General features: G+C 52.9%; 3 protein-coding genes across 3 annotated transcripts; 1 reads left to right on the top strand and 2 right to left on the bottom strand.

Moving 5' to 3' along the window:
* Window positions 1–6,533: 6,533 nt before the first annotated feature.
* Window positions 6,534–9,862, bottom strand: PLICBS_006566 (uncharacterized protein; the record flags this gene model as incomplete). Its single annotated transcript, XM_065600990.1, has 4 exons — window positions 6,534–6,536; window positions 6,595–8,405; window positions 8,457–9,119; window positions 9,427–9,862. The coding sequence occupies 4 exons, from the start codon at window positions 9,860–9,862 to the stop codon at window positions 6,534–6,536; spliced, it is 2,913 nt and encodes a 970-aa protein (XP_065457062.1).
* Window positions 9,863–10,516: 654 nt separating this feature from the next.
* PLICBS_006565 (uncharacterized protein) lies at window positions 10,517–12,180 on the bottom strand (the record flags this gene model as incomplete). The annotated part of the gene is made up of 2 exons (XM_065600989.1): window positions 10,517–12,003; window positions 12,057–12,180. 2 exons carry the CDS (start codon window positions 12,178–12,180, stop codon window positions 10,517–10,519), a joined length of 1,611 nt encoding a protein of 536 aa, XP_065457061.1.
* Window positions 12,181–14,568: 2,388 nt separating this feature from the next.
* On the top strand, window positions 14,569–15,956 carry PLICBS_006564 (uncharacterized protein; the record flags this gene model as incomplete). The annotated part of the gene is made up of 2 exons (XM_065600988.1): window positions 14,569–15,361; window positions 15,685–15,956. 2 exons carry the CDS (start codon window positions 14,569–14,571, stop codon window positions 15,954–15,956), a joined length of 1,065 nt encoding a protein of 354 aa, XP_065457060.1.
* Window positions 15,957–27,059: the final 11,103 nt, after the last annotated feature.

The raw sequence follows: 27,059 nt of genomic DNA, 5'->3' as shown, positions 1-27,059 counted from the left end.
ACAACGAACCAACCTGCCTAGACGGCTTCCCCAACAAACACGTTAATCCTCGTCGCCCCCGGCGACTATGCTAATCCCTGAAGCTAGGGTATTTCGAGAGGCGCGCGCGGGCGACCCGCCCCTTGATCCTGTATATGCTACGCGAACACATTTCCAGATATTGTGCGGGTTCTAGGGTAGTGCTCTAGAAAGCAGCGCCACTCGCAGGCCAGATTCGCCCCTAGTCGCCAGTGCGGCCAGTCGACTTCACGCGGACGCCAGCTTGACGCGAGAGGCGCGTCGGTGCGGATTCGGCGCGTCGCGTAAACCGTTCGGGACTTCCGTGCAGGGTTTTCAACCACGGAAGCGGCAGGTCCGTTGCTTTTTTCTTGCCGGCAATGGGTGGTTGCTTTTTGATCCGAAGACGTACGTCAGCCCAAGGGCCGCGGGCTTGGGGTTTCCCGATGGATACCCACCGACCACGGGACTAATAGCCTGAACCGCGGTTTACATGACGGTCAGGTCTGGCGATTGCCGATAGACTAATAGTGCAGTTTGGGAGATCCAGACGAACCGCCGGTTCGGTTCGCGCTCGAAGCGATCGGACCGCTAAGACGGCTTGGGGCCACAAAACGGACGGGTTACACTATTAGGAGCCTGGTTACGGGGGAGTAATCTCAAGACAGGCACGGCTTCATTCTCCTGGCAGCAAGCAATAGAACAGAACTATCTCAGTATGTACAGTATCATCCAGTTCCTCTCCGTGATCGAGATCATGAGCATGGCAGCAAGTCTTGCGGCTTCCTGACGTGTCGCGCTCTGTGGAGTGAGCCTCAGGAGGTGATCCACTAGGCTAGTGTTGGATGGAGCGGAAGTCACGCCATACGGTACGCTAGGACAACTTTGAGAGCTCGGAAAAGTATGTACAGGAGTGGATGGCAGAAGGAGAAAGCTGCCACTGAGGAGGTAGTGGTCCAGTGTCAAAGGTACTTTAAAGCCATTAACAGCCCAATTGAAAAGAGCGAAGGTAGGCCTAATGTTGGACTGTATAGCGCACTCAAATACAGCTTGTGAAGTCTTTCTTTTCGATTCTTTCCTTCGCGAAGAAATTCGATACTGTACCAAAGCCCTGCTCGAACATTCCCATGATTCCAGTCACATGCCTGCTCGTGGCTGCATATATTGGTGTATGCATCGGAGAGACGGTATCGAGCTTATCCATGCCGGCCTCCACTGCGCCTGCCGACACACTCACTGACTACAGCTTTGGAAGGCCAGAGGTCGATACAGTTGTCTATTACGAGTCATTAACCGGCGAGGAGCCTCCAGCCTTAGAAGACCTTTGCTCGCTCACAAGGGCGAAACTATTTATTCTACCTTACAGGTGGACAAAGAAGCATGCAGTTTCTCTCCAACGTAGCATCACAAGTTGCCAGAACATGGGAATCAGAGTCCTGGTAGAACGCTTGATGGAAGATAACATGGAGGAAGCCTCCGCAAAGCAAGTGGCCCAAATGGCATGGTCAGAATACGGACACACAAGCGAAAGCCAATCAGACGAGCGGCCTTTAGGGAGTGTAATTCTTGACGGATTCCACATGGGGTGTCGCCCGCTCAATATTCCGGTAGCCTACTATCGTACCCTTCGCGAACTGACGAAAACCGATCCTGCGAGAAGCTATTTAATGACACAGACGGTGATCTGTGACGGCGTCCTTTCGGACGAGATTCTACAGGAAGTAGACATGGTCTTCGTTAGCACCATGATTCCTAGTGCCCTGGGATCCAAAAATTGGCATGAATGCCTACGAAAGATGTCGGCCAGGTTACCGAGAAACAAGTGGTTCTATGTTGGTCTGGGCCGGATTGAAAGTGAGGTGGTTGCGGATGCCATGCGGGACATCAGGTCGTTGGCTTTGCCTAACTTCGGGGGTGCGTGGTTTACATGGGCTAATGGTAATGAGACTATCAAAGATCTACAGGGACGAGTGACTGCCGCGAGATCAATCATGGCGGCAGGATGAAAGCGCCGTAGTCTGTTCGGCAGCGGCACGTCGCGGCGCGAGTGGCTTTCACGTGGGTGGAGACCTGTGTGCCCGCCAGGAGGACCTTATTGTAAGGATGTAGCGTGCACCAGTGAGGAATATTCAATACACCGCTCCACGCCAGGAGGTATTAATAGAACAGACAATCACATCAGAGCGAATTCGAGTTCATATTGCGTCATAGAACGGCCTTTCAACCATCAATGCTGCCTACCCTGATCTAACTATGGGACATGGAGCCCGCATCGGTTTCTGGAGGCCTAGTATCCAGCCGAGGCACCCCAGCTATGCAATACCTGCTCCAACATCATACCGTAGACCATGGTCCGGAGCTCTTGCGGAAAACTCTTAGTTGTCAATGTCGCGGGCCGTGTCGAAAGAGATGCTCCGGTTGTCGTTATTGTCTGGCAGTGGTGGTTTGTCCAGCATGATCCCATCAAGCGACTTGCAAATTAGCAATCGGGCGACCTGGACGCGCGGGCCTCGTGGGAAGCAGACAAACCACTCATGCGGTCTCTGCATGGAGTGTGATCCTATAATGACCGCCAGCACTTGTGTCATTACAGGGAGGTTGAAGGAGCCAGTGGCCCTTCGCCGCCCGATGTGAGCGATTGACATATAACCTCCGTCTGGTTCAGGGTTAATTAGCTCACTCTTTTCTTTTTTCGCCCTCATCGCAATATTTGGTACCGCATGCATAGCGGTTTTGGCGATCGGACTGGGCTTGATCAAGATTTCGAAACAGAGGATACACGCAGGTGACTTATGTGCGGCTTTGTGGCTTGTCCTCACTGGGTGTATACATTTTTCTTCGAAGGTAGGCATACGCGCTCGTGCTACTGAAAAATGACGCTGACTTTGCTAGGGCATTTTGTGTATAACTTTCGCCACCTTCCGGGCGAGGTTGATATTCTTAGTCAACTTTGGAAAGAGTACGCCCTGTCGGACTCCCGTTACCTTACTGATGACTCCTTCGTCGTCTGCATGGAAGCCATTACTGCTCTCTTTTGGGGGCCGTTCTCGTTTGTTTGCGCCTACTATATTGTCTTTCGGCACCCTTTGAGGCACCCGCTGCAACTCATCGTAAGTCTCGGTCAACTGTACGGGGATGCATTGTACTACGCAACGGCCATTTGTGCATCTCGGGCGCACAACAAACATTTCTGCAGGCCAGAAGCCTTTTATTTTTGGGCATATTTTGTCTTTCTTAACTCATTCTGGATTTTCATTCCAGGTATGCTGATTGCCCAGAGCGTACTTGCGGTCAGGTCGGCGTTTGTCAGGGCGAGCAGGTTGGAAAGCGAGAAGGAAGCCTGTGTTTCAAAGGCACGGGATAGTCCCCCGCGATGAATAGAAACATCGCGTTGTTCCGCAACATTCCATACTATCTGGCATACGGTTCGCTTTCTGCAGGCTTCGCTGCCTTGAGCGGGCTCGGCGCTGGGTTGGCTTCGCCGTATACCAAACATCTGCGTCGTCGGCCATTGTTGACATGGGCCCAATTCGCGCGATCGGTATGTCGCGATCAGGAGGGAAGATCCGGTTTAGGAGTGCCAGGCTATCATCCCACCTTGTGTGGCTGGGCTGGGAACCTTTTGAGTTCCGGCATTCTCCAAGCAAATCTTGAATCAGGGAACCATACTTGTCGCGCATTTGGGCAGTCTCAATGCTCTCGCGCGGCATTCTGGGCTCGTATGTCCTCTGTGTCGATGTCGCCGCAACAGCACCTGCGTGCTCCCGGTCAAGCGAAGGAACCACTATGTAAGAAAGGTGCTTAGTGCTGTGCTCGTACTCTTTCTTGCCGGTGGAGATGAATATTCGATCGCACTCGGTGCATCTATAGTGCTCTGATTTGTGATGTCTTTTCATCCTGTCACGTTGGAGAGCCAACCCGCACCCGAGCTCACACTCCACCTTCTCACGATACCGAGCCGGTCTCTTTGTCCAGGTGCTCACTTTTTCACCGTTATGGCCTGTTGTGTTGTGGTGTTTCAGCCACGCCTCGCCAACGAAGATAGTTTCGCAGCAACGAACGTGTGCCTTCTTCCGATGACCTCTGTGGCCACTTGCTGTGTAGCGGTGCCCACAAATGCAGAGCACGCGTTCCATGATAGCAAGTTCCGGCCTCGTATCCTTGGTCAGGAAGAGACTCGCAAGTCCTGGGCGGCGTCGCTGGTCGCGCGAGGGGCTTGAGATTACGTGGACTTGGATGAGCGTGCGTGGGCGTTGCGTGGAAGGGAAAGCGTTGCGTGGAAGGGAAAGCGTTGCGTGGAAGGGAAAGCGTTGCGTGGAAGGGGGAGCGTTGCGTGGAAGGGAAAGCGTTGCGTGGAAGGGAAAGCGTTGCGCGGAAGGGAAAATGTTGCGTGGAAGGGAAAGCGTTGCGCGGAAGGGAAAGCGTTGCGTGGAAGGGAAAATGTTGCGTTGCCTGGGAGATGCGGGTCCAAGCCACTTCGTGCGCCTTGGGCTACGGCCCGTGAGCTTTCAGGTGTAATAAGCGCCTGTGTAGTGCGCCGTATGCCACCACCCCGCCAGCACGCGTGTCGAGGACCCATCAGAGGCGGCACATTATCTGCCTGACATGGCCAGTGCGTCGTGCAGGCATGTTCTGGACCTCGTCGAACTCGTACACGTAAAGTCAGCTCCGTCATTGGCGCATGTTGCGGAGCGGGAGCATCCAGTCCCGGGAGAGCCTGCACGTCATGCAGCGGCGCCCGTCTGAACACAACCACAAAGCACGACAGGACCATGCGGGCCTGCTACACACAACTTCAACACAATCCTATCAAAATAATCTTACCAAGCGTATTATCGCACGAGCAGCACTGGTATGCCGCCGCGGAAGTATCATGGCGGCGTGACCTGCATGACTGCGTCGGGCTCGGCGATGCCTTGCCGCCTTTGTAACATTGGAAATCCAATTCGTATCCGCGCTTGGGAAAGGCCATCGTAGGCATGGCGCGTTCTCTTGGACGATCTTGTATTAAGCAACCCCGGGTCGGTTCATTCTCCGCTGACACCTGGAGTGCTGTGCCTGGATGTGGAAGTCCCATGGAACCAAGCCCGAGCCAATGGATCTGTTTCATCGGGACTGGATCATATATGACGCTTCCCTAGGCGACTGATCACCGCTCATTACCAGGCCACCCGGCATTGATAGTATGCTCCCTCCTGTCAACGAGCGGCCTACAGCCGGCATACGCGGCGAGAGGCTAGCGTCACAACATGATGGGGGCGCCCAGCAGCCAACTCCCTCAGATGTCAGCGAGCCGTCCTTTATGTCCCTTCCAGAAATCTGGACTCCCAGTTCCGAAACCCGACTTCACAAGGGTAGTCGTTGTTCGTGTCACATGTGTCAGGCCGTCACTACCTTTCTGCCTGCCAGGACGCCATCTGTTTCGCACGAAATCTGCCCTGGAGCAGACGACACAACGATTGGTACAGTATGAGTGGTTCAAGTGGCAGTGGCTTCGTACTGTTCAAAAATTGGCACAGGGATGACTTGCAGCGTAGTGCGACAAAAGTGCGACTGATTGACACCTCGGGCGAACGAAGATCTGGGCCTATTCTGCTTGTTGACGACCATCCACACCGCCGGGCATTGATCGGAAGGGGGCTGTTACGTCGCAACGAGCCTTCGTTCGCTCGGGTTGTTGACAGCGTAGGGTGTGTACTTCGCAGATGCATCCGCTCTTCTCCTAACGGGGTACCTTCGACGCTAATGAACGTTCGTGCTTTGGCGTCCAGCCATTCTTCACAGACTCTGGCGCTCCACCTCTCGCTGGTGACACTGACAGCAATCAGCGGCGAATGAGGGAAACGGTGCTGGAGCTTCAACGCGAGACTCCAGATCAGTCCGAATCCACGAGTAATGCCGGTCTCTGCTCCATGCCATCTCTTTAACCGTACTGTCCAAGAGCAAATCCCACCTGGTCCACAACTCGATTGCTATTACCCCGAGAGACCACATGTCAACTGCATTGGATTTATTGCTCTACCATGCACAAATGGTCGTATAGGGAATATGTATCAAGGGAATACGAATACGTCTACCAGATAAGGGCAACAAGCAAAGGTGCCAATTTGAGGCAGCGTTGCTGCGTCGGACAAGAATATTTGACGTCTCATCAAAAACCCTAAGTCTGCGGTGTCTTGTCCTTCCCGTGATTCTATTTGTTCAGCCTTCACGGAGATATCGCACATTTGAAGCGATGGCCGCCAACGAGAAATATCACTCAAGCCACTTGTCCGTTATTGCTGAACGGTTTGATGACGCGGTCATCGAAAGCAAAGTCTATCACAGCTGCTTTCTGCTAGTATTTTCTGAGGGATTCATTCGACTACAGTTCTGACTTAGAACCACCCAGACCCTCCTCCAGTGTGCTTTCCTATTTGAACATCTCTACTTGAACATCTCATTAAGTTGGTCGTTTGCCATGAAGTGACTTCCACCCGCGCATCGAAAACCGTTGCTCTGCTGGATCCAATGATATCCGGCGGGACAAATCCCATTTACTTGCAGGTATTCTTGTATCGCTTCCTCTCTTTTTCTTTCGTCTTCCTCCATTCTTACCTTCTTTAGAATGAGATCCCGGGCTGCGTCTCTGGCGTCACGAGCGGCGCTTTGCAGGCGTTGGAAACGTTCTTCTTTGGCAGCCTCAGCAGCTTTATCGCGTTCGAGCTGGTCCCATACTGCGTCACTGACCCCTTTGTCTCTGGTCTCAGCATGCAATGCTCGTGTCATGCTGCCGCCTGATGTCACGGGGTGATTCTCATAGATGCTGGTCGAATTCTCCAGGTGCTCTTCTTCCTTGTGTGGTCGCATTGCTGCCGCAAAACTTGACGTTGACGTTAATTGTGATCGGTTGTACGTGATGGGTGACTGGCCAACCAGCATTGTTTCGGGGCGTATCAGTTCCGGACCCCGTGTACTCGACGCCCGACTCTGACGCTCCTCGTGCATGGCACAGAGCTCGTCGGTGACCATAGCCTCTTTAAGCACGAGCGAATGCATATTCGTGCCAGTATTCCACTTGACCACTCGATTGAATATTCCTTCCGCAAGCGTCATTACATCTCGCGCGTTGGCCCAGCTCTCTTGTGAGATTAGCCTGCTGAAATGGTTCATCATCTTCGACACATATTCGACGGTGGGGCGGGTCAATACAGCAAGCTCAAGTTTCACCCCATTCTTCTTCAGCTGATCTTGCTGCCTAGAAAGCGCCACTTGAAGAAGCTGGATACACTCCGCAGCTGATAAGGCACGAAAGTCGACGGCCTCAGGGAAGCGGGATGAAAGGCCTGGGTTGATGGCCATCAGCCGGTTGACCTCATCGTCGTATCCGGCGAGAATGACAATCAGCTTCTTGTGATACCGGTCTTTGGTCAGGCAAGTGACCAACTCGTCGACCGCCTCTCGACTAAATGTGCCGTCACCGAGGCGATAAGCCTCGTCCACGAAGAGCACGCGGCCCAAGGCACGATCCAGTACCTGTTGTACTTTAGGACCTGTCTGGCCAACGTATTGGCCTACGAGCTCTGTGGCTGAGCATTCGTGTACCTCGGCTGTTGCCAGAAATCCCATGTCGTAGAACACCTTGCCCATCTTTCTGGCGGTCGTGGTTTTGCCAGTACCAGGTGGCCCGCGGAATAGGAAGTTGAACGGTATGCTATTCTTGGGGTCCAGGCCAAGCGCTTTGACGGATTTGGCCGTGGACTGGTAGCCAATAAGACGATCCACTAGAGCACCGCAGCCGATGGTGCTGCCGAAGAGCTTCCGGATATTTGTCTCTGATTGCTCCACCCTGTCGAAGTCTTCGTCAAAATCCACTGCCTCGAGCAAGTCCACGGACCCAGATTGAGTGGTAGAACGCCGCGCTTGGCTCCGTCTCTTCGCCTCACTGAGGATAATGTCGACTTCACCTGCGTTGCCAAAGTTGGGTCGGTTCCGCGCTCGCCGCAAAATATCCATGGCGACGCTACGAGCCTGCCCAGTAATGCGGTATCCTTGGTCTTTGAGCTTCATGTCCAAGATCTGGCCCAGCTCCTCACTTGAGAAATCGTCGAAAGTGAAGGCCATGGCCAACGGGAACCTCCTACTCAGACCGGGGTTGACGCTCTGAAACATGGTCTCCAACTGATCTCTATATCCGAGCAAAAGGACGCAGCGATCATCACCAGGCACACTCTGCACTTCTGCAACGATGGTGTCAATGACAGCGGTCTTGTACGGGTCTGTGGTTCCACCTTGCGAGCCACCGTACAAGCCGTACGCTTCGTCAATAACGAGGACTTTGCCAACTGTGGCTGCGAGGATGCCCTTGGTCTGCTGCTCTGACTGACCCAACGCGCTTCCTATAAAATCTGCCGGATTCCTTACCACAACTGTCAATATGTCAGTAGAGAATTTCAGGAGAAAGATGCTCAGTTACAGACCCTCGCCCTTCGAGAGCAATCCCAGAGCAGCCAGGATTTCCCCGTAAAGCTTTGCCACTGTTGTTTTTCCTGTACCAGGGCTTCCAACGAACACCTTGTTCAAAGAGAAGTCAATTCGCGGCTTCTCTTCCAACTCCCGTTGGTGGTTTTCTCGAATGCTGTCCATTAGTGATTGAACTGCCTCCTTCACGGCTTGGAGACCCAAGAGACCCTGCAGCTTCTCCCACGCCTTGCAATTGGCGAGTACTTCATTTGGCGCGGGGCCAATAAGGTCTTCCTTGGTGAAGATAAAGTCATTTGGGTGCTCCCCTGACGACCTTTCGCGGCGCAGACGACTTCCCTGCCGCTTATGAACGATATCGACGATATTCTCAACGGCTCGTGCATTCCCAAACCCATCCCTGCCCCGCCCGTAGCCGATGCGACGAGCTACGATGCGGCAATACAGCCCTCGATGACCATCCTCGCAGGTCATTCGACCTCCAAATCGTTGGTGGATGGTCTTGTTGAAAATACTGAGCAGCTCATCATCGGTATAGTCGGCAAAGCGGATCTCAATAGGGAATCTGCTGGGTATGCCAGGATTGTGTGAGAAAAAGCCTTCCATCTGCCGGGAGTATCCAGCCAGCACGAAGACGATCTTCCCGCGGTTGTTCTCGACTTCTGCGAGAAGAAAATCAAGCACACCAGAACCTCCTGGATTGTTACCAGAGGTCAACTGGTAAGCTTCGTCAATAAAAAGCACGCCGCCACCGTCCTCAAGAATTGTGTCTAGTAAGTTTCGGCAACCAGATACGCCCGTATTAGCGAGTGAGGAGCCAGTCGTTTCGTGGAAACTTGCGCCTGGTATCACTCCAATGCTTGTGAGAAATGAGGCGTACAAGCGAGCCACCGTGGTTTTGCCTGGAATCTGATGTCAGCTTCGAGAGCTCCCTATTTTTGCGAATACTCATACCTGTCCCCGGGTTACCAAGTAGGGTGCAGCTGAATCGCTCAGACGTAAGCGAGACACCCTGGCGAAGAGACGTGTCTACCTTGGTTTTGATAGCAATGAACTCCTTCTTAACGTCTTCCAGACCAATCATGCTCATGAGCGTATCCAGAGGAGTGCTCTGTGCGCCTTCAAGTGCCTTCATTCGCTCCCAGTCTCCCTTAGCGGTCTCTACACACCATGCGTCGTCAACCTCCGCTTGTCGTACCGACACATCTTCGAACTGTGGACTGGCATCGACACTCTGGCTAATATGCTGCTTCCGCGCTAGAATATTGCCATGAGTCTTTTGCAGTACCTCCAGATCTGCTCTATGTTGGGAAATTGTTTTCTTCTGTTCGTCCTCTTCGATGACATATCGGATGGTGCGTCGTTGATGGTCTATTTCGTCTCGGATTTCGGTCAACTCTTTCATGTACGCCGCCTGTCGCTTTTGCCGTTCAATCTCGAGATCTAAGTCCCTGCGGATTCGTCTCTCTGTTTCTTGGTCCTCCCGCACACATTCATGGCAACTGGTGCCACGCTTGTGGCATGGTATGCGGGTCTGATGACCACGATCGCAAGTAGTCTCGACGATACGGTTGCATTCCGCATTCGAGTGATCAGTCACGCGATGGCAGCGAAATGTGCAACTGTGAATTCCGCAGGCGAGCATGACGGTACTGGCGAGGACGTTAGAGTGTGTTGAATGGCCTGCGAATGGCAAACATACCAACGTTCGGGGCAGCCGCCGTCAGGACACATTTGAGCGAAGTCTGCTGGAACTTTGAGCAGTGCCGTGCGCCCCGGGTGTCTTTCACACTTGACAGGGAGTCCATCGTATAGGCAGCCTCTGGCTTTGAGCATATCGAAAAAAGGCAGCCAGGCAGCCCTGCCCTTTTTACTGCAAACGAATGTCTGCATATTCCCAAAAAGGATCATACCATGACGAGCTCGAGTGATGAGCACGTTGAGTCGTTCTGGGGCGGCCATAAAGCCAATATCACCGTGGGGGTTGCTTCTTGTCAAGGATGCGATAACGATGTCGCTTTCTTCTCCTTGATAGTTGTCTTTGCGACGACCAAAGTCATTAGCTCGTCGCTTTCCGCATGTAGACGCACTGATACCGCGTACCTATAGTGGATATTCGAACAGGCTTTTTGTCGATGTTGGTCTCCGCACGTGTCATGAGCCCAGCCCGAAGTAGTTCGAACCTGTCCAACTCGCTCATCTGCGGATCGTGCTTATTCTTCCGCAACACCTCCGACAGAGCGCGAAGTTGTCCCAGGTATGGCGTCAGGATGACTAGTTGCGATGTAGAGTAACCCTGTTGGCCCATGTACTTGACACAACGCATCACCATTTCGGCCTCAAAATCGTTCCTCTTGCTGCCCTTAGAGCTTGGATCTCGACGTTCCGAAAGAACATCGCCGCCCTCCTGAGATTCATGATGAACGAAAACAACGCGGCCGCGAAGACCACGGACTTTCTCCTGGTCATGGGTCTTTGATGCATCAAGTAGCTCCGGATACGTCAAGCCTCGGGCATAGCATGATAATTCGGGAGCCATTCGGTGCTGCTTGCGAAGGACAGTATGAGGCATTCCCCGAAGAATGAGTCTTTCAAAGAGTGATCTGTTGAGATCAAATCCATTGCCTGCCTCTACCGAGAGGCCATAGTTGTTTACTTTGGGGCGCAGTTGCTTGTGGTCCCCGATGAGGATCAACTGTCGCACCGTTGAGGTCATTGCGGTGAGAATGTGGCTTTCCAAGATCTCCCCAGCCTCTTCAGCAATAACAATATCTGGCTTGAATGCTTTCAAAAGAGAGGTGTGTTTCGCGGCTCCCGTGGTTGTCAGCGCCATGACTCGCTTTTGCTGTACGGCCCTCACGTCGCCTTCTCGAAAGTAGGTGTCGATTTCGCCCACCTTACGGTCGAACTGACTGACAAGGTCGGCGAATCTGTCGACAGTCTCACTGAGTATGGCACCAACCCATTGGTCTCGATGACGCCAACGAACTGCCTGGGACATTTCCCAGATATGCGACCCCGGTTGGACTGCAGACTTGAATACGCCGGCATCTTTACCTTTAATCCAACGGTCGAAGAGATAGCTGGGGCCTATTTCTTTGCCCTTTTGGCCGATTTGTTTCCAGTCACCTGAGTCCACAGGCGTCTGCAAGCCCTCGTAAAAATCATTTCCTTCCGAGGAAAATTCAAGGAATTCGGATATGCTTTTCCAACACCCGGAGATGTTGTTGTATTCCTTGAAAATATCTTGGATATGTTCAGCTAGCTCGCTTGCCTCGTGCTTGAGTCTGTTAATGTTGGTCCAGGAGTTGTGGCTGAGCTTTGTTCCCCTCGAGGTTTGAGATAAGAGAAGAGGGAGAATAGCGTCCGTGCATTTGGTTCGCGAGCCAAGCCGTGTCATGCTGTCCGGTGGAATTCCTGCGTTCATTAAATCTTCCAAGTACTGGTTGAGCGCATGGTTGGTATAGCTAAGCACCAGGATACGTTGCTGCGACATGTCGTGAATTATTCTGGCAATCTCCGCGCCAATGAATGACTTGCCAGTGCCTCATGGGCCGTAAGCATGTAAGCATTGAAGTATATGGCTTTGTTCCACCTACCCGGTGGGCCTTGAATGAGGCTGATAGCTCGCGCGAGACCAGCGAGAATGGAAGTGAGCTGGGCGTGATCCACCTCAACATCATCGTTCTTGCGCCTCCACCTCACAGTACCGTTGTCCGGCATGGAGTCAGCTGATCGTTGCATCATTTGAATGTGCTTCCGCAGAGCATCCGAGGATGGGATAACGTCTTGTGCAGAGGGAACCGACCCAAAGAGCGATTCGCACAAAGGCATCTCGGCAATGTCCTGCAGTCGCCTGAGAACTGGCTCATACGCAAACACTGGCGTGTCCACGAGAACAAATCTGATGTGTGATCTCGCCCCAAATCCGCGATGCAGAGACACGAGACTGGCCTTGAGCGCTGTCGCATCAGTGAATCGTAGAGTTACAATCGGAGGACTCTGCGCAAGGAGCTCCACGTTTCGACAGATTGAAGCAAAAGCGAGTACTTCGTCGTTGTGACAAAGTGCACCAAAGGATTGATCTCTCAAAAAGCCGATATCGTCCTGAATGTGCTTCTTTCTCTGATCCTTGTCCATTCGCTTGAGAAACTCAAGGCCACGGAAGCACTGTACAGCAAGGCTACACTGCCTAAACCGCGAGGCAGAAGTATCCCCGACATCAATGTCGACCGGCACTAGCCCCCCAAGAGTCAGGCTTTTCACTCGACCTTGTCCACGTTTCTTGGCCGACTGCACATCCTCTCGGAGCTCTGCGAGCATGTCTTCGCGAAGAAGACGGAACTGATTGTCGAGGTGCACGTGAGCCCGTTTTGCCGCCTCAGTTTGCTGGACCTCGCTCGCAGTCAGGTAATAGGGCTGCATTTTGGAGAGTAGCTCATCTCGTGTAGGATAGATGCGCACTTTGCGAAAGTCCGCATGGTCATTGTCGTGTCGTCCACCCGGTCCCTCTGCTTGGCCTTGGGGACTCTGATTTGAGTTTCCGCGAAGGTCCAGGGCATGCCGGATTCTGTAGCCAAGCTCGCGAACATCATGCTCGCTAGCTTCTTCGATCTGTCGATGGTTTGCAACCACGGCCGCGTCCGTCTCGCCTATCTCATGATGTAAGACGAGCTCAAGTGCCAACCAGGCGAACGCATAAAGGTGCTCCGGTGGGAATTCACCGGCCTTGAAATGCTGCATGAGCTTTTCCCATAGTGTAATTGGTCTCGCGATTGCAGTCAGGATTTTCCGGAGAGGCTCCCCATTGACCAGAGCTGTGATGCCGGGATCAGATAAGTAGCGCAGGAAGGGAAGCGTTCGGGACGCCAGAAAGGTCAGTGACAAGTCAACTCGGACAGCCAGCTGGATAGCCGTCACGCCGTAGTCACTTGCGACGACTCGCTCAATGCAGGAGCTCGGCCGCTTGTGGCTATAAAGGGCTTCAAGGAACAATCCAGCGTCACGGGAGTTGGCAACTTGCCGTTCGCCGCTCAAAACCCCCTTCAGGAAAGTTTGCAGGCGAGAGGCTCGCCTTGACGTGTTGTTCTCATTTGCCATAATTTACCTTGGGCGTTGGGGTGTTTGGTATGAATATCTATAGACCTTTAGACGAGGATAGTGGTTCGTGTTGATGTTGTCTTCTGCTGTGCGCCCAGAGCAGGTAAGCTGGGAAAGGCAACACGACGCTCTGAAGTACTTCAACTTCTCCACAGGTCTCTACATGTGTCAGTCAAACCGTGCTGCTGACTATGATGTAGCTAATGCACCCCCATGCATGCACTGTGCTGCATGCCAGGTGACAACTGTGCTCTGCCCGCGTTAGTCTTCTTGCCTCTTCCCTCGGTGTCACTAGTTCGCTGCTTCAAGCATGGAGCTGGTCTACCCCTACACCCTAAGGCCACTTAGACGAGCCCCTTGCTTCATGTACTCAGTGATGGTACTTAAATGGTATGGATTCTGGCATGGATTCTGGCTTGTGAGCCGCTGGTTTGTGTTTGGCCTGCTCATACTCGTTCCACCCTCACAGCATCATTTCCGGCTCCCTTCTTTGCTCTGCAATCAATGTGGCCACTGCGCACCACGTCACAAAGGCAATGGCGCCGCCTTCCCCCAGCGCAATCGGCAGAACCAGCTCTGGGGCCAGTCATTACGTCACTCGACTTGGACAGCGTTGTGGCCTTGACAGAGAGCGTTTCGGTGAAGAGTGCTGTCATTCAAGACTCAATGCTCGTCGCATCATACAACTTGCTTAACAAACGGTCAGCAACTATACTCGTTCCAGGTAAGTTGCGGTGAAACTCTGTGTCAGAGTTGAACGCCAATTTTGGTAATCTAGGCCGGCCGCCACGATGGACCCCCTCGCGAGACGACATCCAGCTTCGAGAGGACAGCGGCCGCTATTATCGAGACAAGAATGCAGCTAAATTTCCGAATCACCCCTTTGCTCCAGCGATCACCGCCTGCTTGGCCTCCTCCCCGTCCGTCCTCGACGACGTCGACGTGGTAGCCTGCGGGAGTACATTGGGCAATTTGCTGCGCTTCGTGAGAGGCCAGGACAAGAAGTGCCGAATGCTTGTGGAGAAAGTGGGCAAGGCTGTGTTTTTCATTCGCCGCGAGGATTCGCCAACTGAGCTTATACCCGACGTGCGAGGTTATGGCCACGCGTTCCCTGAGGCTTTTACAACGTGGGAGTCGGAGGTCATCACCTCGGCTTCCCATCAGCGTGTCATCAAGTACGCTTTTGGCGGGATGAAGCTTCTCGTGCGCTTCGAAGCGGATGGATACCTTTCTCGTGACTATAAGGGCGACAGGTCAACTACTGAGACGAAAAACTGCGCTGATGCTTCTGCAATGTCGAACGAACTAAATGTGGACGACCTGGCGAACCTTTTATTGAGCACGGATCTGCCAGCCCAGCAGCCGCCAAAGGAGGTCACAAACGTTCAGCTAAAGACCGTGGGTTACGCCGTGGATCAGGCTCAAATCTTTGACCTCAAGACGCGAAGCATCCGTACAATCGAAAAAGACCACATGGGGGAGGAACTGCCACGACTCTGGGTCTCTCAGATCCCAAACTTCGTGTTAGCATTTCACGTGAAGGGTTTGTTTCGCAAAATCAATATTCACATCCGCGATGCGCGCGATGCCGTGCGAACGTGGGAAGCGGAGCATAAGGCGGAACTCATCAAGTTCGCTACGCTTATTCGACACATGGCGAGCTTTGCAGCTCAGAATGGGAGATTCGAACTCACTCTTGATGGTTCTGGCAAACTGGACATCCGTGAGCAGTTGCCAGACGCAGGAGATGCGCTCCCGGCAGATCTGAAGCACAGATGGGAGACGGTCTGTGGACGAGTTATTGGTGAGCCCAAGCATTTGGTGCTTGAAGCAAATAGAGCTGGCGATGGCAATGTCGCAGCTGACACCAGTGTGTTTGATTGGCATGGCGCTGGTGGAGATCTCACCAACTGCTCGGAACATTGCAACTACTGTGGTTCCTGTTTCTGAGTGGCCACACAGAGCAGTCTCTAAGCCAGAGTCAAGCCATCACATCTGAGGGTGTGCGACTTTGTATCTCGAGGCCGTACGTGCTTAGACTTTGTGCACTGCCCGGCTACAGATTGATTCACTATGTAACCTTCAAACACTTTATGTTATGGTGATACTCTGACTCTGCCGCTTTAGTGTCGCCGATTCGTGACCTGATTCGCACTTGCTGCTTCAGCAGGTCACCGCTCGTCACTGTCAAGGCTGAGCACATCACGCAATCGGTGTGTATCCCGCAGATTAGACGGCATCCCGCAGATTGGACGGCATCCCGCAGAGTGGACGGCATCCCGCAGATTGGACGGCATCCCGCAGATTGGGCGGCATCCCGCGGATTGGGCGGCATCCCGCAGATTGAGCGGTACTCTACCGGTCACATCTTCTCAGCGCCCTTTCCTCAAGTCGCATAGGCGGGCATCCCGCGATTGCACTGCGTAATCCACAGTGTGTGTAATGGGTTTCGCACACAGGGACCTGTAAATTCGGCGTTGACGAAGCGACTCCTCGGGGCGACACTGAGAGCCCTGACGCACATGGGACAATCTAAGTTAAGCCTAGTGAGTCCGAGAGTGCGATGAGTGTAGTAACAGGCAATGGATGGCGAAGTATGCGTGAACCATCCGCAGGCAGTTATGTCGGGCAGTCCATCGGGTATCTTGCGCCTCCCGTCACTTGTATGCGGTCATGCCCATCGATGGCATTTTGATGCCCAATTGGAACGACAGTACTCCCCGAGTCTACTCGATATCCACTGTATTAAAGCGCCCTATGACCTTTTGGATTATACAGTCTGGGAATGGACACGTTTATGCACCTTCAAGGCCTCTTGTGCAGCCTTCGCAACCATGGACGCCAGAGCAAGCTCAATCTCGGTGCAAGTCATACAGTCTCAATTCATTGTTCCGTCGAGTCCAATTGGCAAGCCCCGCCTCGGTGCCTATCCAAAACTCTTAGCCAGATTCTACGAAGTACTGTTCTTCCTCTTCGCCCTTTCACAAACCCGAGGCTATCACACGCCATTTCCACGGGATCTGAACGATGAACAAACCTGTCGGCGAAGGTTCCTCCGGAATATTGCGTTCATCTGCGACTTCACCAAGGGCGGGCCCTCTTGTACTGCCGTCGGCCTTGAAGATAACGAGTTGTGCTACAAGTTCTGGATGGCCACCAATGCTGAGGAAGGCAAAACGCTTCCCTTCCTCAAGCAGACCCTAAAGTTGGTGGCATCATTGAATAGCCCAACCATGAACGATCTAGATGGATCCAAAGAAGCCCTACTCGCGAAATGCGTCAAATTCTCAAGGAAGCGAATCAATGGAGACTGGAACTGTCTGCGACGGGCTATCAAAAAAACACGAGGTATGCAGACTGTACATATCCTGTGGCTTCTTCCTTCTTTCGGTGCTCAGCGCAACAATGTTACTGACGACAGCATCCAGATGACATGCTTTCAAAATGGCTCATGTCATTATCCTCCTGCAAGGACCACGTTGAGCTTTGTAGGACGGCCTACAATCTTACCAGATCCGATTCTATGATACTATTGAATTCTGAAGTACGCAAGCATAGACCTCAGAACCCAGGTAGAAGGGCGCAGAGCCCGCATGCTGATGCCAGGCATTACCTTGGCCGCCTTGCGCACCACATCATCACCCACGACGAACTCGTCCGTGATGCTGGTACACTTGCACACATTCTCGAAACATATGAGGTGCACGCAGTGGACCAGGTCGCATGTCCGCCGCGGCCTGCTCGAGACTCGCATACCACTTTAGATGGCGTCCTCAACAGGATGTTCGGACAAGGTGATGCTGAAAAGAGCGAGGTCAAACGAATGCTTCTCGAAACAGACCGTCAGCGCAGTTATGCATTGTTCGCCACATTTCTGGACCAATACGAAAGCAGTGCACCGCAAGTACATGCAGAGATCCGGGTACTTGAACACTTCTACAAGCACAGGTTGGCCTTTGTCGACCAAGATCGCTATGTAGGGTGTAGCAAGCCGTCATGTACTTGTTGTATGCTTTACTTCAAACACCATCCCGCTCGAATGGTAATGCCCGAATCGCATCAGAAGCTTTGGCCCAACTGGGCTCCTCCGCTAGTTGGGGCATACCAGAAGGGTGATACGGATTCGGATCGGCAGCGAAATATCATGAACAAGATCATTAGGGATCTCCGAGATGATTTCATTCAAGAAGTTCTAGCGTGCTCGATACCTCCCGACTGGCACCCTGACTCATTGTCTGGGTATTCGACCGCACGACCTGGCGCTGACTACAACTCTCGTTTCCTTCCGAGTGGCAGCTCTGAGGGTTGCACAGTAGATCATGGGGCCGATGTCAAAGAAAATTGCAGGGACAAGTCAAAAGCATTACCCGAGACAACAGGAGAAGCAGCTGCTAGCAAACGAAGTTCTAGCTGCAAGAATACCGCGAAAATGGCAACTGCTGAGAGCAGCAGAGGAACGGACACTGACATTGGTGGAGCTCGGTTAGATGCCTGAGTACACCAGTCCCGCCACATAGTGCTGCTCTGGTGCATACTGCGGAGATTCTTTTGGGCGGTTTGACTTGGCACAGTTCAGATATCTACACTTAAATTGAATGAGAGCTTATTATATTGCAGCTGACATTTGCCGAATTCCTTTACTGTAGTAGCTTTAAGAGACGCTGTCATGGCTTGACTCAGTGTATCTTCTTCAGATGCTTCAGTAGATTGTGCTTCAAAGTAAAGCCTTTCCCACAGTGCCTACAAACAGAGCTTGAACATTGAACTCCATGTTCCTCCACCCACAGCTTGTGAATGGATTGCATGTGCCGTACCATATCTCGACGCTCGGCTGTCGTGTGCTCGCATTCTGGGCACCGGACAGGCTTGATGTGCCTTTTCATATGCTTCCTACAACAGATTAGCAAAGTGATACGGTACTAGGCTGCTGGTACGAACAACATGCCTTAGAGGGGACCTGTGTGTGAACTTTTGCCCGCATCCAGACTGTGGACAATGATACAGTCCATCGTCTGGAGAGACCTCAATATTCATGTATGGGCTCATGTCTGTCTCCTCAAACTTTATGTTGATGCCTTGTACTGGACCATCAGGTTGGCTGACAGGCTCACCGGCGAGCTGCTGTTCTTGAGTCTGGAAAGAGGGAACCTCGTCACCTGTAACCATAGTGGCTCCATTGATATCGGTGGGGAGTGAAATAGCACTCTATAGGTGCTCTGACTCGGTACCAATACCTGGAGCCTCGAACTGGTAGTCGGAATCGAAAATTGCCGTTTCAGAAACATTGGCAGCGGATTCGTCAGCCCAGGGTATGAGGCCAGTTTGTTCAGTCTGTAGGCACAAAGTAAGCTCCTCAGTTTCAGCCAGCAGTCTTCCTTCTTATTCGACTCACAAATGACTCAAACAGCCAGGTGCCCTGTTCAATGGAAAGGTTTTGGCACTCGTCATCTACGTCGAATGCCATGGCAATTTTGGAGCCAAAGGCGGGCTCGCCAGTCCTAGTTGAACGTACAGGGAATAAAATCTTCCTCCTAGATGCGTACGAAAGCGCTGGATATATAAGATAGCACAACTAGAATGATTTTTTCCTTCGCAGTCACGATTTGGGTTTTGGCAAGGCTCAACACATGTTTCAGCAGCGGAGCTAGGTGCGTCACGTCGATCGAGCCGCGGCTGGATTGATGCATCGTTGCCAACAAGGATGACGGCCTTCTAAACCCAGTGCCAGTAAAGGGTTAAGGTTCCAACCAGTTGGTCGCCTTGCCTGCAGGATGGCAACACCAATGATGACCACCTTGTTGCAGATGTGCCCCCATGACTCATTTCTTGGGTCCACATGCAGGACAGCCTAACAACTCTTAGGCACTGCTACGCAAGCGGCTCTTTGTATCTCGTGGTCCGTGGCATAGCGTCATTGGACCGATCAGACGCCATGGCTTCTCTGCATTCTCCTTACAATTTTACAGGTTGCTAAGCAAGTTCGTACACCGCAAGTTTGCCCGCCGTTTCTGTCCGACCTTGGTTGTGCCGTCCGATTGTTGATGCGGGAATACCTCGCCGATCTCTGGTATTTACACGGCCCAGGCCTGCTCGTCTCTGAAGCTCGAGTAATACATCGGAACTCCTTCATTCACGCGTCTTTAAAATGGACTTTCCTACTCGTTTTGGCGATAAGGTACTACGATGCGAGCGGATCATCGGGTATACATTCAGATCTAGCGCACTCTGCGCTCAAGCCATCAATGCGGCAGGTGACCTCAGGGCCACATGTTTGGTGAACGGCGCTCATCAGCAAATCCCTAAGAATGACCGCTTGGCTATCTATGGCAACATAGCAATGAACCACTACCTGTGCGAGCTTTGGCTCAACAAGAACTTAGAGAAAGGTCAGTAGGTCGGCTAGCTGTTCGCGAAATGCTGTTGGTGTGGCAACTCGCTCAAGCAATCTCCCAGGCTGCTGGTCGACACTTCGAGACGATGTCTTGTCCAATCAAAACCTCGCTAGAGCCGGGGACCGGCTTGGCCTTGGTCATTGCATCAACGTTAACGGAGGCACTTCAACCGTATCGTCTGGCATGCTGGCCACAGCAACTGCGGCTGTTCTTGGGGCCGTGGAGAAAGACGGGGGCCATGAGGCATTTGTTAGAGTTTTGGAGCGTCTGCATTTGCTGCAACATTCTTTGTTAGCGCATTGAATGGCAAGCGACGTTGCCTGCGGAAGTTGTTGTTACCTTACGGACAGCGGTAAGCCGCTGTAGCTGGTCATGCCGAAAGCTCATGAAATGGATGTTCATTGCACCTCTTCAACATGCTATTGTACATCAATTTGTGTCATACTTGGAGCATAGACATGGTGAGCCTATTCCAGCGGACGGTAATTGCGCGTCAGCCATACCATTGAAACAGCCGATTGCCAGTATCGGTGGCTCCCTTCCCGGTGAACTTGTTGCCAGATATACGAAGCGCAATCAAGGAAACATTGCAACGACGCATCAGTCTTGCTAGATGATGACGTTTTGACACAACCTCCTCCTGGACCACCCCAGCAACAACGAGAATGCGGATGCTAGAATGAAGTCGTCGCGTGTGCTCGATGAAGTGCGCCAGGGTCTTGCCAGTATTTATGACCGAATCAACCAGCACCAATGCGCACTGGTTCTGCAAATGTTCCTGTTTGATATCCTCGGGGCGTGTTGCGTGTAGGAAAGCAGCCTGCGGGAACACTTCGTTCAGGCCCAGAGCCATTGGTTCACCGCCGCGCATGAGAGCAACAATTGTTGTTTGCCTTTCATTCTGCAAGCGATGGCCGTTTGTATGGTGCCCTTGAACATGTTGGATGGGATACTCTTCGAGGCCGAGGATTGTAGGCAGATATTCGAGTCCAAGATACCGCCCTAACGTCTGATGCGCAGCTCTGAGCGCAGGGCCAGCTACTGACGCGTCCCGTGTTGGTGTCATCAGCAGCTTTGTTGCTTCCTTGTTGGTTGCGTGTAAGATCCAGTGGTCCAGAGCAATGGAGTCATCGCCGACGTCATCGCCGACAATTGATTTGACAAAGTCTTCATCGTGAAGTCGCACCTGCGGAAGCTTTCCACCATCCAAACGGGCTGACACATGGTCAGGTAATAGAGTTTGACGTGCTCGCAACCCGCCCTTATTGATCGCTTCTTCCAAAGCAGAGTCCATGCTCTGACTCCTGGCTCCTTCCTCTCCAACAACGATTATGGCCTCATCTGCTGCCTTTAGCATAGGCAGGTCCAGTGGGCTGTCTCCAAAGGCGACGACGCGCAAATCCTCTGTTCGGAGTTGACTGACAATCGCAGCTTTCGCTTCGGCAGTCATAACGAATCCATCGGAAGTCCTACCTCCACCTATTACCTTGACTGTTGGAAATAGTCCTTCCCTCGCCAAGACCCTTTCCCATACCCGTCTAAGGCCGCAGGTTACCACGACGACACCTATGTGCTCTGGCTCGGTTGCAACACGAAGCAGGTTACGAATCTCATCGTACATCTCGATGCGTGTCGCGACAATCTCACAGAGTTCCTCGTATTCGTCATCGGTAGTCGCCTCCTCGTAGAGAAGTGTGGCTTGTCGAAACGCTGCGTCTGTGTAACCCAGAGGTCCACCAAAGAGCTCTTTCAATGGGTTTGGCACGGCTGATGATGGCCGTAACTCTCCACGCGCCTCCCAAAACAACGCTCCTGCGTCCGCTGCAGCAAGAGTCTTGTCCGCATCCAAGACAAGTAATGTCTGCAGCCGTTGTCTGTCTGGGAGAACGTGGTCGAGCCTTTGCAATGCAAGAGACGAGCTGTCGCCTAGTACATCTTGTCGGAAAAGTCGTACCAAAGACGAGACTCTGTGTTGAAAAGCAGGCTGCATTTGCAAGATCGTGAAGATGATTCCGTGTTTGTGGCAGAGGCTACGCAAGCCCTCGATTTCTGCTTCTTGCCACTTGCGTAGATGCCCGGCGGTATCCTGTGGACGTTTCCGGAGCGAGTCTTTCGACCGGCGTCGAGCAATGCACTCGGTATCATCAGCCAGATACAATATATGTGTAAACGTCGTCAGGTCGTTGTCCGTGTACACCAAATGGCGAACGTCGTCACTCTCGGACCAAAACATATAGTGGCCCGTGACGATTGCGCTTCGTCCACTCTGTTTACTCTCGGTGCCAATTTCTCGGATTGCACGGCTTCTCCAATGAGTCTTCTCTCCCTCGTCGAGGTCGTGGAACGCATCGAGGCCGCCAGGAACGAGTGCCGCAATCTTTTCTGCACCTTCAAAGAACTCAAAGTCCTCGCCGTCTAGCTCCTGTTTCAAGTAGCTCAAGACAAACGACTTGCCGCAGCCGGGAATCCCGTATAGGCCCATTACCACTGGCTTGCTACCTTCATCCCGGTCTGGGGAGGCAGGACGCATGTCCATGTCAAAAATATGTGTGCCTTGGCAACGGTTTGTACGGCACGTTTGAGCAGACATCCTTAGCAGCGAGTTAGGTGATCGGCTGAGTGCTTGAAAATTGTGGGGAGCGGTAAATCAGACTGAAGAGACTTGTCTGCTGGTAGGGGCAATAGATGAGAGTTCGGCCTACATTTATACCATTGAACAACGGCCCTGGTGAATGATGTATTGACGTGGCGGGATAACTGCGTCAAGCAGGAGGCCTACCACTGCCCCCGTCTCCAAGTAATACGTATGTACATGCATGTCTTCGGCGCCTTCTCCAAACTGTAGGGACGAGACGCACGGTTGTTCAAGGCAACAGTGGCCACTTGGACCTAAGATCGCGACACACCTGCACAAATTTGGCAGGGTGGATGCCGTGACGTTCAGCAACTGCACGGATCTTCCGGGTCTTGCTCGGATTTACTACCTCCCGGACGGCGTCAGGTGCAGGACAATTGCAGCGACGAGCAGCCACGCGATAGAATTGCCACCTGAGAGAGTACTTCGTGAAAAGATACCCATATACAACGATGTGGCTGGTCTTGAACCTGGGTAGTTGTCGTAGCGGGTACCCGTCCCATTGCGCGCGGGAAATGATGTAGAAAACGTCCGCTGTCTCACTCAGCTCTTGCCATGCGGACTGTGCTGTTCGCCTTTCGTGTAGCTCCTCTCGCAAGCGATCTCGATACCATTGACGTGGATGCTGGGACAGGTTCAAGCAAGCATGCCAACGGGCCAGAATCTTGCGAAGAAGGTCATTAGACACTTGTTGTCGAATCAGTATCCTGAGAGCTTGCACCCTACATCGCTGCTCAAACACGTACCTCCGTGTCGCGAGGCTGATGACATTCTGGTGTTCGACAGCCGCTTCGGGACTTGTTGTGATCAGGGCAGAACTTTGGTGTGGCCTCGAGGTCAGAACGCGTGAGACACCCCGTCGCAACTTTTGGCCTGAGGCCATCAAGTCACCTGAGACATTATTGCTGCGCCAGGTGTGGCTACCAGTGGGAGGCCTTCGTGCTGCGGGAGGCCTTCGTGCTGCGGGAGGCCTTCGTGCTGCGGGAGGCCTTCGTGCTGCGGGAGGCCTTCGTGCTGCGGGAGGCCTTCGTGCTGCGGGTGGCCTTCGTGCTGCGGGTGGCCAATCATGGGCATTGCACCCATTCAATCCCGGACCTTGTCGGGCAGCCATGATGCAGCTCAACTACAAATCTCTCATATGTTATGTCGGAAGCCTACCGGGGCTATCGTCGATGACGACAATGAGAAGGCGTCCCGCAGATCCCATACCAAGAGTTCTTTGATGAGAAGTTGGTTAGTAAGCTTTACAGCATCACAGAACCAAAGCCCGGCTTCCTTGGCTTGTCCTCCGTGCTCCCGAGCCGTAGGACGTTGTTTGAGATCATGGTGTGCTGGCACCGGCATTGAGGAAATACATAGCATACAGTCTCCGATGGCCGTCACTATACACAAGCCTAGTGTGTGGCCGCCTCTCTTAAAAGGCAGCTGGTCACCCTGACCATGCGCAAGCGGTTGTCTACCCAACTGCAGGAATTACATGAGCACGCTCGCCCAAGGAAGCAATATGGAAAACTGCCAGCCTGAGTCTCTGCCGCTAGATCCTGCAGGGGACGTAACTCTCATCACCAACAATGGTACCCACGAGTCGAGGAGAGCCTTTCTCGTTTCCTCCAAATTACTAAGCCTTGCCTCGCCTGTTTTCTCCAAGATGTTCAGCCCAGCTTTTCTCGAGGGATCGCAGATCCGTAGCGACTGCCACCCGCACATCAATCTTGAAGGAGACGATCCTATGGCAATGGAACTGATGTTTCGCGCACTTCATTTTCAATGCGGCGATATCCCCTCGTCGATTGACCCCGAACCGCTGGCCACGCTAGCAGTACACTGCGACAAGTATGACTGCAACGAAGCGATGCGACCATGGATCCTACAATGGTGCGGTGGTCGCCCCGAAGCAACTACATCGCAAGATTTTGGGCTCTTGCTTGTGGCAGCATATATGTTTCGCGCACCAACTTTTCCAGACATAGCCGCTCGGGCTGCGAAGCACTTAGTGCCGGGATTTGCTGCCATCTGGGAAAAGCATGAGACGCTCACACGTCTGCCGGGCTCCATCGCTGGTGGGCAATTCACGATTGACTCCCAGCTGTTTGGCCTCTAATTATATCCAGATGCATTGTCAGACCAGATAGAAATGGCAAGCGCACGGCTCAAGAGAGAGGTACAGTCGGTCGACGAATGGCTTGGCGAGCAAAGGTCTGTGTACTCAATGTCAGGCCTCACTTGCAACCTATGTGATAGGGTCCACCCGGACACGGCGAAGAAGTGTCACCCTTGCAAGAACACGGCTTTGGTTGGTAGACATTGCACGGCCGAATACAGGGTGGCAGAATGCTTCGGCGTCCTGAGACGCCATGAACTTTGGCCCACCATCGAATACTTCGATACCTCTGCGTTAGCAGACATTGCCTTCCGCCTGCAATGTGCTCAAACGAACCACAAACACCAATGTGCTGCAAGGGGGGCTTGTCCATTGAGATGCGTGCTGGAGCAACTGTCGGACGAGGCGCAGCGGGTTCTACATGATATCAGGGGCTTGAAAATTTCGGTTGAAGGGAAATCATGAAGCTGTCCGTGCCTGGCGAACAGAAGCGTTTAGAGCGTAGAGGCGCTAGCGATACAACTGTATTTCAAGTAAAAGCTCCTCAGGCGGGACAGCATTGCGCTGACGTGAAAACGTTGCATTGCCACGTGCCGAGAGCGTTGCGCGGAGGTAGGATTGCGTTGCGTGGAGGAAGTGGGGCCAACCCATTCAGTGCATTTTGGCTCGTCAGCTTCAGCGGCTGGCAGGCGTCGTGCGCGCACACTGACCAAAACTGAGTGCCTGGCCAATGCTCAAGAGTCCACCCAAGGCCATTTGTTGTGCCCAATTCAGGCTGCCAAGCCCGCTTGTTAGATCGGTATCGCCTCAGCACTGTGAGTCGGCAACGACCAAGTTCAGGGCATCCAGAAATAGGCAACTGTTTTATCAGAAACTGGACGACGTTCTCATCCTTGATCTGCACGTTAGGAATTGTACTGCACTATACTGTATGTATGGAGGCTGAGGCACTGGACGATTCACATGGGGCCGCCCGCCAGCGATGTCAAGATAGGGATTCAGCAGGGCTAAGTCCTGTGGCAAATATTCAATCCACAGACGACGAGACCAAACGACGACACTGAGGTGGGCTCCCAGGCCATGAACAAACGGCCGTCTGGCTCCGTTTGCCGAAGTCCCACATCCGTGCTCACGATTGTCAATCTCATATTCGTTCGAGGTCGCGCCCTTCGCCGCCGGCTCCTCTCTCACTCCCACGCCGTATCGGCAACATTGATTACGGGCCGCTCACGCGTCGCCTTGGCGTCGCGGGGCAAGTCCCCACCCCCGACGCGTCCACCATGTCGGATCGCTACCCTACACTCGTCTAAGTCTGTAAAGAAGGGGGAAACAACAACCTTCCTCTGTCATCACACTTTCTTGGCATGCAGCTGTTAAGAAAGTGGCGCTATTCTAACATATTTGCTTAACATTTGCACGTCCATTTCGCAGCAGCGCTCTGCGCTGGCTCCGGCTGCGGCCATGGCATCTGCCACGAGCTCGCATGCCAGCTCAGATCCCTTTGATCTGGGTGTTCACACTCCGCCTAACCTTGCTCGCTTGGCTCCCAGACCGAGATACCTACTGATCCGGTCCGTTGACTCTATCGGCCAACGCCACAAGCCCAAACAACAACAGCCACGATCGTCGCAACCAATGCGGCAAATACTGCAGCGGGTGGCATCAGGGTTCCAAGCATTGCCATACTTGTCAACGTTGCGAAAATGCCACCGGCCGGAGTAAAGCCGCCGTACATATAAGATTGGAACGCAGCGGCCATTGTCCCTCGTTCGGCATTAGTAAACATTTTCCGGTCTCTTTGACAGAAAACAAACCTGCCACAATCCCTATTGGCCCGAAGCCCAAGCAGAGAAGGAGAGCGCAGATTGCAGTGAATGTTATCGCCCACGCCATGATAATGGCAATCACGTCTTTCGATTGTCAGGATATCAGCTTGCAAGTTAGCGGGATAGGGCATACGGGGTTGGGAGAGCCAGTTCAGAAATGAATTGAAGGCACTCCCGAGCCATTCCATCCATCGATCTGGCCATTGCCACTGGGGAAATTGCGCGGTTATCAGGAGGTGAGGTGCCAGGAACATCTTGACTGTATAATCGAAGGTCACTTCGCGATAGCACAAAGCGATGGCACCGTGATTGATGACGAGTTGACGGTCCGCGAGATTATCTGAAAGGTGCGAGTCGGATCCTAAGGTTTTGGGCCAAAGAGTTAGGCAGCATTCCACATGCAAGACGGCGTTTTCGTCATCGATTGCCTCGCCGCGATTTGCTGGCCAAAATAAGGCACAGATTTTGCCGCCGGGAATGATCCACCAAGCCGCGTTGCTGAAACACAGGCTGCAGAGAACAAATGCGGTATGGGGTGCTGCTCGAGC

This window comes from Purpureocillium lilacinum (genome assembly GCF_023168085.1).
Source record: "Purpureocillium lilacinum CBS 284.36 DNA, scaffold_4, whole genome shotgun sequence".
Taxonomy (NCBI): domain Eukaryota; kingdom Fungi; phylum Ascomycota; class Sordariomycetes; order Hypocreales; family Ophiocordycipitaceae; genus Purpureocillium; species Purpureocillium lilacinum.
The sequence above is the reverse complement of the archived record's forward strand: the minus strand, read 5'-3'. Positions and strand labels throughout refer to the sequence as shown.